The 14735-nt window shown below is 52.1% G+C and overlaps 1 protein-coding gene across 1 annotated transcript in view; it reads left to right on the forward strand.

The window, feature by feature from the left end:
• The window catches only part of GTSE1 (G2 and S-phase expressed 1), a 39272-nt gene extending 25561 nt beyond the window's left edge, over positions 1–13711 (forward strand). The window contains exons 8-12 of the mRNA XM_008964776.4: positions 3184–3256; positions 6439–6657; positions 8701–8902; positions 9385–9594; positions 10074–13711. Coding sequence (XP_008963024.3) covers positions 3184–3256; positions 6439–6657; positions 8701–8902; positions 9385–9594; positions 10074–10157 — 788 coding nt within the window. The 3' untranslated portion in view covers positions 10158–13711. The remainder of the gene's footprint in view (positions 1–3183; positions 3257–6438; positions 6658–8700; positions 8903–9384; positions 9595–10073) is intronic.
• The last annotated feature ends 1024 nt before the right edge of the window (positions 13712–14735 follow it).

Genomic DNA, 14735 nt, shown 5'->3' on the forward strand with positions numbered 1-14735 from the left:
GGCTTTGCCCTGTTTCCCAGACCGTGTCCCTGCGGGCTCCTTACGCACCTCTCAGATGTGCATTTCACCTTCAGCAGGCGGTTCCTCCTCTCTCCACAATGCTGGGAACAGGACTGTCTCTTGCACACCTTTGGTCATTCATCAGGGTCAAAACTGGTCCCACAAACTCAGCACTGGCCGGAAGAGAGGCCCCAAGGGAGCGGCCACGCTGTTGGGAACACACAGCTCTGGGAGGCACGTGGTGGTGCGCACTTTTTGGCTGAGAGCACTGGTGGTGTTGCTCATTGGCTGTGACACCAGCTGTCACCGTGGAGGAGAGGTGAGGGCTGAGGGCACTCACAGCGTGGGACCACATGAACGGTGCCCTGTAGTGGAGCCTTTCATATGTGCACTTTCTCAAAATACTCGAGGCAAGCAGCATTCTTTGTAAAACAGTCCAGTTACAAATGTTGCTATTTACTATGAGTCCACGCTGCCGGGTCACCCAGAGGATTGAGACTTGGAATTCCGGCTTTGGAGTTTGCCTCCCCGGTACTGGGAGCTGCAGTGGAGACGCGCCGTCCAGGTTTAGGGAAGAGCTGATGTGGGCCTGGGAGGTGTGTGTGCTCAGGCGGCCCTAGGGCAGTCGTGAGGGTGTCAGGAGATGACTTGTTTGTGTTCTGTTTCATAAGAATGACCTTCCCGTGCCACCATGGAAGCTGCTGAAGAGTGCGCTCCACCCAGCTGAGGGAGAGGACAACCGAGAGGAAGGGGTCTCGGGAGAGAGGGAGCCAACACGGGAGGCGGCAAGGGAGAGGGAGGCGGCGAGGGAGAGAGAGGTGGGCTTGCCTCCACACCCGCCAGGAGTGACCAACTTGGGTCTCACAAAGACCTCTGTGAATGGTGCGGGGTCAGTGACCCAAGAATGTTCCCAAAAGACAGGGATTATGGGATGATTTAGTCACAGACCACCCCACTCCATAAAAGAAAACAAACACCAGCCTGGGCGACACAGTGAGACCCCGATTCTACAAAAAAATTTTCAAAAACATTTAGCTGGACATGGTGCTGGGCACCTGTAGTCCCAGCTACTTGGGAGACTGAGGCAGGAAGATTACTTGAACCCAGGAGTTCAAGGCTGCAGTGAGCAGTGATCAAGCCACTGCACTCCAGCCTGGGTGACAGAGCAAGACCTTGTTTCTTGTAAGAAAGAAAAGAAACAAACAAACTGAAAACGGAGGTGGAGAGAGGGTGGGAGCATGTTTGGCTCAGCTGTGTGTGAGCTGTGCGCCTCTCCAGTGCTGGGGTGAACATGGAGGCCTGGTGAACACACAGGTGGGGGCGGTGGGGAGGTGTGAGGGGCAGATTCTTAACTCTTGTAACAAATGGAGTTTCTGAAGAATGCGGAGGTAGCAATGTGGGTGTGTGATTTAGAAATGAGTGAAGGTAGACATCGCAAGAAGCTGCCAGCACGCTGGAAGCAGAGCTGGGTGTGGTGGGAGACTTGTTTGTCTCATAAAATTTTAACCTTCATTTTTAAAAACTCTGTGCATGAATCACTTTGATAGAGGTGATTTTTAAAAGAATAGGAGAAACACGGTGAAACCCCGTCTCTACTAAAAATACAAAAATTAGCCGGGCGTGGTAGCGGGCGCCTGTAGTCCCAGCTACTTGTGAGGCTGAGGCAGGAGAATGGCGTGAACCCGGGAGGCGGAGCTTGCAGTGAGCCGAGATCGCGCCACTGCACTCCAGACTGGGCAACAGAGCGAAACTCCGTCTCAAAAAAAAAAAAAAAAAAAAAAGAATAGGAGAGGCTGGGGCAGTGGCTCACGCCTGTAATCCCAGCACTTTGGGAGGCCGAGGCAGGCAATCACTTGAGGTCAGGAGTTCAAGACCAGCCTGGCCAACATGGCAAAACCCTGTCTCTACTAACAATACAAAAATTAGCCGGGCGTGGTGGCGGGCACCTATAATTCCAGCTACTCAGGAGGCCGAGGCACAAGAATCACTTGAACCCAGGAGGCGGAGGTTGCAGTGAGCCGAGATCATGCCACTGCACTCCAGCCTGGGCGACAGAGAGAGACTCTGTCTCAAAAAAAAAAAAAAAAAAAAAAGAGCAGGAGAGAGGAAATGTAAGTGCAGGCAGCCTTTTTGAGGAGATCTGGTTTAAAGCGGGGCAGGGACGTGGGACAGGAGCTTGGGTGCAGGGGCAGGAGGGCGGGCGTGGGCTTGTTAAGATGGAGGGCCCAGCAGCAGCTGTGGTGTTGCCAGAGAGAGGGGCTGTCTGTGGGGGCAGCAGCCTGGACCCTCGCCTGGCCTCCTGGAAGCACCTGTGGAGAAGAGGCCTCAGCTCCAGGCCCCACCCTTCCCTCTTGGTGCTGGGGTAAGGGGCTCTGAGGGACAGCCTCTTTTCCCATGGCTTCCCAGACATAGCAAGGTGTTCCAAGGGGGTCCTGGTGCCTGAGGCTTTGGAGGCCCCAGAGCACATGTGCTGATACTCAAGTGCACACTGGGATTTTCAAGGAGCCAGTATAGTGGAGGAGGAACCATGGAGCCAGTGTCTGGGGGGGTGGTGGCGGGACTGGACCTCTGGGGCCTGTGTTGGGCCTTAGCTCGGTAACTGGTGACCCCTTTGCCCTCTGAGCCTGCTTTTCATCCCGTTGTGAATATCAGATGAGATCATACACATGGAAATGCTTGTCAACTAAAACAGCACAAACACAGTGTAATGGATTATTATTATCCCAGTAAAGTCATGGTTCGGGAAACTGAGGGAATGTGGGCTCTGTTGCGCGTGCCTGGGAAGCTAAACCCCTGCGGTGTTGTTCCTGTGGGCAAGTGTCTAGCGCATGCAGGTGCCGTCTGACAAGTCGATTCGCTCTGTGAAGGTCGTGCTCTGCCCTGATGGGATATACAGCCAGGGTGGGGCGGTGCAGTGAAGATGGCTCTTCTCTTTCTCCCCTGTGTCCATCCATCAGACCACAGCCTTTGCCTGGGCAGGGGTCCCCGTGTAGGGGTGAATGCCTCTCATGTGGCTGCCTGCAGCAGGGTGGCCCTTTGTGTACTTGTCTGAGCCAGTGCCACCTACACTCAAGTTGGGACAGTGGAGATACTCGGAGAATTGCCCATTCGGTGACGATCCCCCAACAGTAGGTCTCCCCCTGATCACTTTACCTGACCGCACACTTCCTTTCTTGGACTTAGGTGACTCCCCGGACAGCTTAACACCAAAGCTTTCGCGGGCACAGCGGCCGCAGTCGTGCACGTCAGTTGGCAGGTGAGTGACGTCGGTCCGCTTCCTCTCTTTATTGCTGTAGAATGACTCACGCATCTGCTAACCTCAAGCATTTGGTAACCCTGCAGCCTGGCCTGCGCATCTGGCTTCCACGCCAGTCTCTTGGGTGCAGGCCGAGCTCCTGATGTGTACCAGCCCCTTTTAGATCTACTGCAGACTTAAGACATCTGAGACTTCCGCGATGCAGTACGGCAGCTCCCAGCCCTGGACTGGTGTGGTTGCCATGCCAGGCTGCACAGCAGAAGTCCCTCCGGCGCTCTTAGGACTGCCCGTGCCCAGCCCACCCCAGGGGTTCTGATTTGGTTCATCTAGGCTGAAGCCCAGCAGCTGGATTTCCTAAAGCTCCTGGGTGACTGTGACTTGTACCGCAGTTGAAGAGCACTGGCGTGGCACCTTGATTCTGACTTGGCTTTTTTTTTCTTTTTGAGATGGAGTCTTGCTCTGTCGCCCAGGCTGGAGTGCAGTGGCACGATCTCGGCTCACTGCAAACTCCACCTCCCGGGTTCACGCCATTCTCCTGCCTCAGCCTCCCTAGTAGCTGGGACTACAGGCACCCGCCACCACACCCGGCTAATTATTTTTGTATTTTTTTTAGTAGAGATGGGGTTTCACCGTGTTAGCCAGGATGGTCTCGATCTCCTGGCCTCGTGATCCGCCCGCCTCTGCCTCCCAAAGTGCTGGGATTACAGGCGTGAGCCACCGTGCCCGGCCTGACTTGGCTTTGAATCCCAGCTCCACCACTTCCTGGTCTTTGATCCAGTTTAAGTTCCCGAATGTTGCCGACCTTTTTCCTCACGTCAAGTAGGGATGGCCCAAGCTCAGCTGGGGCCACTTGCAAGTCTTTTGGTGACTCTGGGCTTTAGCTTCCTCCTGTGTGAGCTTGGGACACGCTTCGTGAGGTCGAACTAGCCAGTCCCTCACGTGCTGCGCGTGGTGCCGTGCTAAGCTGCCGTCCCTCCCACGCATGGTGGTGAAGAGCAAAGACCAGAGCCAGGCAGCCACTGGCCACCTCACTTGCCTCTCTGTGCCTCAGTTTCCTCACCTCACCCAGGGTTACTTTGAGAATTACATTTATTGGAATTTTTCTTTTCTTTTCTTTTCTTTTTTTTTGAGACAGAGTCTCACTCTGTCACCCAGGCTGGAGGGCAGTGGCACGATCTCGGCTCACGGTAAGCTCTGCCTCCTGGGTTCACGCCATTCTCCTGCCTCAGCCTCCCAAGTAGCTGGGACTACAGGCGCCCGCCACCACGCCCGGCTAATTTTTTGTATTTTTAGTAGAGACGGGGTTTCACCGTGTTAGCCAGGATGGTCTCAATCTCCTGGCCTCGTGATCCACCAGCCTTGGCCTCGCAAAGTGCTGGGATTACAGGCGTGAGCCACCGCGCCTGGCCAGAATTTTTATTTTCACTGGAATTTGTGGTGGGGCTGCCAGAACTTAGCAATAAAGGGAGGAGGGTGGGGAATCCTAGAACTTCGTGGAGAGCAGCAGCTGGGGTTGATAGCAGTTGCTCTCTGGAGTGATTCTGTTTCTCTCTTGATTTCAGCCTCGTTGCTTTTCTTCCATTTAAATAGGCTAGAGTCAGTCTGTTTTCAGGCTCCTTTTGAAGAACGTAACAATTGCCCAGAATAGAGCAATAGACAGGTCTCCCTGGCCTCCCGAGGGGCCATGGTGGTGGGATGTCCTTGACTCATTTTATTTTAAAATAATGTCTTTGTCCTTTTTGGGCTACTATAACAAACGTTCTATCGACTATGTAGCTTGAACAACAAACATTTGTTTCTCACAATTCTGGAGGCTAGAAATCCAAGATCAAGGCACCTGCAGATTTGGTGTCTGGTGAGGGCCTGTTTCCTGATTCACAGCTGCCGCCTTCTCTGTCCTCACTGGGTTAGGGGTGAACAAGTTTCTTTTATGTTGATTCATTTATTTATTTATTTATTTTGAGATGGAGACTCGCTCTGTCACCTAGGCTGGAGTGCAGTGGCGTGATCTTGGCTCACTGCAACCTCCGCTTCCTACATTCAAGCAATTCTCCTGCCTCAGCCTCACGAGCAGCTGGGACCACAGGCACATGCCATCACACCCGGCTCATTTTTTGTATTTTTAGTAGAGATGGGGTTTCACCGTGTTAGCCAGGATGGTCTTGATCTCCTGACCCCGTGATCCACCCGCCTCGGCCTCCCAAAGTGCTGGGATGACAGGTGTGAGCCACCCGCCCGGCCTATGTTTGTTTATTTTTTTGAGACAGGGTCTTGCTCTGTTGCCCAGGCTGGAGTGCAGTAGTGCAATCATGGCTCACTGTAACCTCTGCCTCCTGGGTTCAAGTGATCCTCACACTCCAGCCTCCTGAGTAGCTGGGACCACAGGTATGCACCAATGTGCCCTCTTTTATAAGGGCACAGATCCCATTCCTGAGGCTTTGGCTCCATGACCTGATCTCCTCCTAAAGGCCCCACCTTCTAATGCCATCACCTTGGGGGCTAGGATTTCAGCACATGAATCTGGGGACACAGACATTCAGTCCACAGCAAATGCCAGTTGACTCAGCCTCTTCTTCATCAACAGCAACACAAGAAAGCAACAGTTAGGCAAGACCCATGGGTAGCCCGAACCACAGGTATTGCCAGGGACGTGAGGGGTGTGAGGACCAAGTGCCCAGCTTCCTCTTCACTCATTTGTGTTCACATCTGATTCAGACGACCTTAAGCCTGAGTATGAGTGGGCGTGCAGCGAGACCTGCTCCCCCATTCGCTGGCCCACCAGACAGGCTGCGGCTCTGACTTCTTTATGGCAATATCTGTGACACCAACTGAAAGATGATTTGCTCAGTCTCTTCTGAACCTCGTGGGAAGTGACATTTAATGGTAGCATCCGTAAAGTGTAATCACATTTGATCAATTTTCTTTTGAGTTGCCTGTGAGGAAGAGCAGTGAAGCCATTCCCACTGGGAGCCCGAAGCCCACGCCAGGATGGGTTGGTAGCTGCTCGGAGCCTTGCCCGCCTTGGGGCCTGTCCCAGGAGAGCAGAGCTCACACAGGCTCCCTGGCTTGGCTCTTCTAGGCTGAAACCAAAGCACTCAGCACTGCATTAGCACAGGCTGAATGATTAGATTTGACTTTTTTTATGTCATCTCAGCTTACGACACTGATGTTGTGTTTGACAGGGTCACTGTCCACAGCACCCCGGTTAGACGCTCATCTGGGCCAGCACCACAAAGCCTGCTGAGCGCACGGCGTGTGTCAGCCTTGCCCACACCCGCCAGCCGGCGCTTCTCTGGCCTTCCACCGATGACCCCCAAAACGATGCCCAGGGCCGTGGGCTCTCCCCTGTATGTGCCAGCTCGGAGACTTTCCTCCGAGCCCCGCAAGAACTCTGCAATGAGGTAAGACATGAAGGTGGTAATAAATTGGTCTCAAATTCCTAGGCTTGCTGTCCCAGACAGTGACATACCTTTTTCTTGCCTTGCTCCAGGTTTTAGTGAAGTAAATAGTATTTGGAAAGTTTGTTTGTTTTTTTTTTCATTGCAAAGAGAAAATGCAATAGACATGAGCATACAGGAAAATTAAAGGTATTACAAGGAAATACTGCCTGTAATTCTCTGATAATCAATTTGAAAACCTAATGGTTTTCTAAAATTTGCAAGTTATTGGCCAGGTGTGGTGGCTCACGCCTGTAATCCCAGCATTTTGGGAGGCCGAGGCAGGCAGTCTGCCTGAGCTCAGGAGTTTGAGATCAACCTGGGTAACATGGCAAAACCCCATCTCTACAAAAAATACAAAAAGAAGCTAGGTGTGGTGGCGTGCACTGTAGTCCCAGCTATTTAGGGGGCTGAGGTGGGAGGATCACTTGAGCCCAGGAGGTTGAGGCTGCAGTGAGCTGAGATTGCCCCGTTGCACTCCAGCCTGGAGGACAGAGTGAGACCCCGTCTGTAAAAATTAAATTAAAAGAAATAAAATAAATAAAATAAAATTTATCTAAATTGACCCAGAACACATGAAGTAAGCCATAGCTGGAGCTCAGAAATGATTAAAGATTGAAAAAGGCACCTGATTCCAATGAAGTCACACCTCAGTCGTGTATAACCTTTGAAACAGATCATGCTAGTGTGTAAAGTTAACTATCTTAGCCGGGCGCGGTGGCTCACGCCTGTAATCCCAGCACTTTGGGAGCCCGAGGTGGGCAGATCACGAGGTCAGGAGTTCGAGACCGACCTGGCCAACATGGTAAGACCCTGTCTGTACTAAAAATACAAAAATTAGCTGGGCATCATGGTGGCATGCGCCTGTAATCCCAGCTACTCAGGCGGCTGAGGCAGGAGAATCACTTGATCCTGGGAGGCAGAGGTTGGGGTGAGCCAAGATCGCACCACTGCACTCCAGCCTGTGCAACAGAGACCCTGTCTCAAAAAAACGAAAAACAAAACAAAACAAAAAACCATATATAATATCCGTGTATTTATACACAAATTACATATTTTTATATATCTTATATGTTTCTGTGTATGTACATCTACCAACAGTAGGTGTTGACCCTGTGTGTATCTATGTAGTTCTATGATAATGCAGAAGACTCTGGAAGAAAATATGCTGGCATGTGTGTACATTACAGAGGGAGAGGGAAAGGCATGGAATGCTCAAGAGAAAATGAGAAACAAGGCCTCACTGAAAACACCAGATCTGATATATAAATAGGAATATGTGTTTAACTATCTTGTATGTTTGTAAGTGTAAATGTAGAAACAAAATTCTGCTTGTTTTTGGAATTTTCTTATGAAACCTCTGAAGTATTAAAAAGAAGGTACTCTGTGTTAGTTGATGGACCTGCGGCTTTGCTGGGTTTCCGGAAGGAATTCAGTTTTGCGTGGCAGGTACTCGAGGACCTGTGAGCAGCAGGCAAGCCCAGCAGCGCCCGTGCGGGGTCCTGTGGGAGACGCCATTGGAGAGCTGGTGTGAGCAGCCTGTACCCGGGGCCTCAGCCCTGATCAGGGCACTGGGCAGCAGGGGAGGGGGCATCTGGGGCAGGAGGAGCCAGCTGCATACCCACCTAGGCCTAGGAGAAGCCCCCCACTAGCTGCATGCGAGGAGGAGCTGGCCGTGGCTCGAGGAGGGGTCCCTGTGTGTGGTCTGGGCTCCCTTCAGGAGGTGACGGGCGTGCGCATTACCTTGTGTTTAGTAACTAGAAAGAAAGGGGCTAACATCAGCCCCTGGTGATGCTGGACAGCTAAGATTTGTGAGCTGAGAGGAACTGGAGAGATCACTGAGCCCCTTCCATACACAGGAAACTGGAGGTCTGGAGGGTGAAGGCCCTAGAGCCGGGACGCACTCCACCCAGGACACTGTTCCTCCAGAGTGACCTGCTTCCCACATCAGCCAAATGAACGAGCATTTTAGAAACATTTCCTCATAAGTTTTTTTCCTTCCCACAGAACTGAACCAACAAGGGAGAGCAACAGAAAGACAGATTCCAGGCTGGTGGATGTGTCCCCTGACAGGGGTTCTCCTCCTTCCCGTGTGCCTCAGGCACTTAACTTTTCTCCAGAGGAAAGCGATTCTACTTTCTCCAAAAGTACTGCCACAGAAGTAGCTCGGGAGGAAGCCAAGCCGGGTGGAGATGCAGCCCCTAATGAGGTGGGCAGAACGGGCGCAGCTGGGTTCTGTTAGCTGAGATTCCTGGAGGCTGCTCGGGAAGCCCGTGGAACCCAGGGCTGTGGCTGGCGGAGTTCCCTGCCATGCTTCATCCTGGGGCCAGTGCCTCCGTGCCAAGCAACCCAAAGGGAGGCAGTCAGGACTTCCAGGCCTCCAGGGGAGAAAAAAGTAACACCTTTGCCCTGCATTTGACTAAGGCGAGGGTCAGGGATCAAAGTTGAGGAAGCGGGAAGCAGGGTGGCAGGAGCTGGTGGCTGTCGGTGAGCAGGTATGGACAGGGAGGTGGGCGACAGTCAGAGAGGCACGGCCCACCCCATACAGAGCCTCCTTCCACCAAGGCCCCGCCTGATTCCTTGGCTTTCCAAACCGCCAGCCCACCTGGAACATGAGCAAAGCTCACATTCTCCCAAGATGGTTGCCAGAAAGATGCTGGACTCTGCTCTTAACCTTGGTTTTGTACCCAGGCTCTTCTTGTAGATATCAAACTGGACCCATTTGCGGTCACTCCAGATGCTGCAAGCCAGCCCCTCATTGACCTTCCTCTCATCGACTTCTGCGATACCCCAGAAGCACACGTGGCTGTGGGATCTGAAAGCAGGCCTCTGATCGACCTCATGACAAACACTCCAGACATGAATAAAAATGTAGCCAAACCTTCACCGGTGGTGGGACAGGTGAGAAGTGGCAGGTGGTTCATGTTGACTCAGCCCTGGGTGTCCTCAGTTCTGGGATTGTTCGTCCTCCCAGGGCCATCGTGGGACCCTTGAGAGTGGCTGTTGAGTCTTCTCAGCTACACACCTCAGGGCAGGATGCACCTTTGGCAGCCTGAGCTTCTCAAAGATCAGCTGCCTCTGAGGTGCCCTGCCAGGACCCTGCCAGCTCTTGTTGGACAGGGACCTCCTCTCTCCTGCCCATAGACCCCAGGGCCAGATGTGGGACAGAGGAATGTGCATGGTGGGGGCCTGGGTTTCTCCATGTGTGTCCTGTCTCCTTCCAGCTTCTTAGACGTGGTGGCCCAGAGTGCTTTTCAGTGCACCCGAGCCAGGACGAGCGAGCGGCTGTGATGACCCACGCAGCCAGTCCTCTGTGCAGGGAGGGGAAGGGAGGCCCTAGCCGGAACCACGCTCACCTCCTCCACTCTGCTCTCTTCCAGCTCATAGACCTGAGCTCCCCTCTGATCCAGCTGAGCCCTGAGGCTGACAAGGAGAACGTGGATTCCCCACTCCTCAAGTTCTAAGCAGAACCAAATCCTTTGCCTTGAAAGAACAGCCCTAAAGTGGTTTTCAACCCTCAGAAACAAGCTTTAGGCTGGTCGCAGTGGCTTACACTTGTAACCCTACAACTTGGGAGGCCGAGGTGGGCGGATTACTTGAGCCCAGGAGTTCGGGACCAGCCTGGGCAATATAGTGAGACCCCTGTCCCTACAAAAAATACAAAAATTAGCCGGGTGTGGTAGTGCATGCCTGTAGTCCCAGCTACTTGGGAGGCTGAAGTGGGAGGATGGCTGAGCTCAAGGAGATGCAGGCTGCAGTGGGCTGTGATTGTGCCACTGCACTCCAGCCTGGGCACCAATGTGAGAACCTGTCTTGGAAAAAAAAAAAGAAACATGTTTTAGTAGAAGTTTTATTTGAAAAAGAAAAATAAGCATAAAGATATTCCCAGTGCTGGAGAGGGTGGGCTGAGGGACTGGGGCCAGCACGGACCACCCAAGGCCTCTGCTTCCCGCCGCCACCCTCCTCGCTGCCATTCTCTGGGCTGGAATGTGAAGCCTTAGTCACTCTAAATGAAGAATTTTCTTTTGAATGTTTTGTATGTAAAATAGCAAGTGACTATTTTTAAAGTTAAGTTTGTATAAATAGATATTCTAGATTTACATTAAATTGTAAAATAAATGGACTTATTGAAGCATATCTTGATTTTTAAGCTTATCTTGATTTTCAAACATGCAGGGCTATTTTTATCACTCTAATCAGTAAGGCTACTATCTAGACTCGAATGCTTTCATACAAGTGATTTTCAAAAATTAGTCAATAAAAATGGATGTCGGTGCAGGCCCAGGCCCGCCCCCAGATACACTAGTTTCTAGGTCTGGGGCCAGCCTAGTAATTGTTACTAGGCACACAGGTGATGCTGACTCGATGGCCTGAGACACACCCCTTGAGAAGAAGCTGCTCTGGGGAGACGAGGGTATGAGTGGAAAGAGGATGGGCGAGGAGGCCGGGCTTACCTGGACACTAGGGTGATGGACAGCGTCTGCTGGGCAGGCCTCGGGGAGGACCCCTCAGCTTTGCTCTCAGCAGGGGCCCGACAAGCTCAGTGGGCAGTGGCAGGAACTGAGTGCCACTGGAAAGCCCATTCCCTTTATTTAAAAAACGAGCTCCAGGAAGCCGCTACTTTGTGTCCATTTCTCCTGAGGAAACTTACCACCTTGGTTGAGCGGCTTCACGGCAGACAGCAGCGAGCCAGCGGCCGGACTCTGTATTTCGGACCCCACTCCAGTGCTCCCTGGATCATACCAGGATCTGCCTCTGTCCACAAAGATGAGGGAAAATGATGACTGGGCTGTGCTCTCTACTTCCTGTGGTTATTGCGTGATTCTAAAGCTGCCACTCGGAACAGCGAGTCCTCTGGCGTCGAGAGCAGGGAGGGGTAGGGTGGACAGGCGATGCCGTGGAAAGACGTCTCGGTGGAAACTGCCGTGGTGGAAAGGTGGCACGCTTCTCACGGCTGAGTTGCTGCGCCTGCAGACGGAAGCTCCCCACAGGCAGAGCTGCTTGGATGTGTGAGTCATGAAGCCAGAGAAGCCCCACTCCACGAGCAGTGACTCCCCAGGCAAGACTTTCAGCCAGTCCTGCGCTGGCCAGTCGCCGGGCCCGTGGGAATCACGGCGGCTCCACCTCTCCGGGACAGCAGGGAATCCCAGGGCCCGGCAACGACACCGGAGGGTCCTCAGGGAACCTCTGGTCTGGCCCTCATTTCCCAGGGGTAGAAAAGGAAATCTGAAATTGGATTAAACCATGCAGCAAATATTTACTGAGGCTCTGCTATGGGTCAGGCTGTTTTCTGCTGGGTGCAGCGGGGTGCAGCGCTCAGGTACCCCTTCCCTCTTAGGGCTTCCCACTGGGTAGAGGAGGGAGATGTTCAGCTCCCAGCTCATCTGTAACCAAGCTGTGCCTCAGTTGTCTCCATTCAGGCCCTGGGGGTGAGCCCAGCCTTTGGCCTGTGGCCCCAATTCTGCTGCTGGGGCTCCTCCCCACTGTGCCCTTCCCCTCCCCGCTGCGGCCTCGGTGCAGCCAGGCTCTCCTTGGTACCCAGGCCGGACAGAGTGATCTGACTTTAACTCTCTACAGACAGACAGGAAGAGGGCCCAGGAGCAGGAGCTGGACAGAGCAGAGCTGCTCCTGTCCTGAGGCTCCAGGCCCATTCCTTTCTGTCTGGGTTTCTCCACTGGGCTCTTCCTGCCGAAGCCACCCAGTCTGAGCTCCCCCACTCCCTCTCCTGGTACACAGGCCCTTGGTTCACCCCTCAGAGGGCTCCGGGTGGGAAGATGCACAGTTAGTTGGAGACTGAAGGGCTCCGTGGCCCCAGGAGGGCCAGCCCCTTTCTCCATAGGATGGCACCGAACACCTCAGCTGCCGCTGGAGGGCCACCCTCCCAGGTCCAAGACGTCCAACTTCATGTGATTTTTTACATTTCATTAATTTTGTGGAGCAAATGTCTTCCCATTTTACATCTCTGAAATCCACGTCTCTGACATTGCTGTTGGCAGGCGGCACCTGGGATGTCGTCATCCTGGCCATAGCTAGCCCGTAGTGGACCTGGGTGATACACAGGGGCCTCTTGGAGCTACGGAGTAACTAAAATACCATATAGTTAACCAAAAAGTAGCAGAAAATATGTGAGCATGGATCTCAGCCATTTTGTGGGTTGGCTGCAACTGGGACTTAACCTGCCATAACCTTAGATCAGCCTGCCACACCCAAGGAGGGCCTGCCCCCAGACCCAGACTCAAGTTTAGACACAGCCTAAACGTGTACCTCTAAATCTGCACAAACTCAGCTGCCCAGATACTGGATTTCCTGATCTCTTCCGGGAAATGCAAGATGAAATTGCCCTCCTGTTGGGTATTTTCCTGATCCTTTATTCTGAAAAAGTGGTCATCCTTTTCCCCACAGGCCCTGTGACCTCCCTCCTGTCTTGCAGCTCCTCCTGGCACCAGTCCCCAGGGCTCTCCTGTTGGTAGTTCCTGCTTTTCTTCTTGGAAATTCCTCGTGGACCTCGAGATCTTTACCCTAAAATAGTTCTGTTGAATTTCACCCTGGCAATGTAAATTGATAGCTTATCTTCACAGATGCCAGACAATGGACAACTCACCATCAGTCGTCTGCTCACCTGAGACAAATGCATGTCTGATTGCTTCCTCTGCCCTATTGTTTATGTGAAAATGCAGATTCACTGAGCCAGACTAAGGCATCAGTGACTGTTCCTCTACCTGCCTCTCACATGGAGATTTTGTATTCAGTGAAAGGCTGATCAAAGACCCAAAGGAATGCAACAGTTTATCTCTTATCTACCTATGACCTGCAAGCTGTCCACCACCCCCAGTTGTTGCGCCTTTCCAGACAGAACCAGTGTACATCTTACACGTATTAATTGATGTCCTGTGTCTCCCTAATATGTATCAAAGCAAGCTGTGCCTCGACCACCTTGGGCACATATCCTCAGGACATCATCCTGAGGCTGTGTCACTGGCACGTCCTTAACCTTGACAAAATAAACTTTCTAAATTGAGACCTGTCTCAGGTACTTTGGGTTCATACCACAAGGGAGGGTTCTCATGCATATGTGCCTAATAATAACAACTATCACAAAAGACTGCAAAAACCACAACCTTACACAAAGGCTATCGTAACCTTCCTCAAAAAAAAAAAAAAAAAAAAAAAAAAAAAACTTCTGTTGCAAGGACATCTGCCCAGCAACTGCTTGTCCAACCCTGGAGTGCTGTCACCCTTGTTATTGATCCTTGTAGCCAAAGAATTATCTCAAAACAATGACGTGATCCTCATTTTCCCTTTAAAAACCTTTGTCTTCCTAGGCTGGGCACTGTGGCTCACGCCTGTAATCCCAGCACTTTGGGAGGCCGAGGTGGGCGGATCACAAGGTCAGGAGATCAAGACCATCCTGGCCAACATGGTGAAATGCCATCTCTACTAAAAATACAAAAATTAGCTGGGTGTGGTGGCATGTGCCTGTAATCCCAGCTACTCCAGAGGCTGAGGCAGGAGAATCGCTTAAACCCGGGAGGCGGAGGTTGCAGTGAGCTAAGATCACGCCACAGCACTCCAGCCTAGTGACCGAGTGAGACTGTCTCAAAAAAATAAATACATAAAATAAAAACCTTTGTCTTCCTTTACTTCCCTGAATACCCACATAGCTTATTGTGGCATGCATATTCCCATTGCAATGCCCTATTCACAAATGAACATCTTTTTCGTTCAGAGTCTCCCTGTGCTTTAGGTAGACCTTGTCTAGATGCTAACTCGTAGAGAAGAACTCAGCTTGAATATCACCCCTGGGGGATGACCTCCGTTCTCTCCTCCTTCCTTTATTCAGCGAGGTTATGAAGCACCTGCCCTGGGCCAGGGGCTTTTCTGGGCATGGAGTAGGAGTGGACAGAACACAAAACCCCTGTCCCACACAGCTCACAGACATTAAGGATTGAGTGCTGAGTATGCTTGGAGTCAAACTGTAAAAGATTTGAAGATATTTATTCATGTCATAGTCCCAGGAGATCCTGAGAACACGTGCTCAAAGT

Source organism: Pan paniscus, chromosome 23, assembly GCF_029289425.2.
Source record: "Pan paniscus chromosome 23, NHGRI_mPanPan1-v2.0_pri, whole genome shotgun sequence".
NCBI lineage: Eukaryota > Metazoa > Chordata > Mammalia > Primates > Hominidae > Pan > Pan paniscus.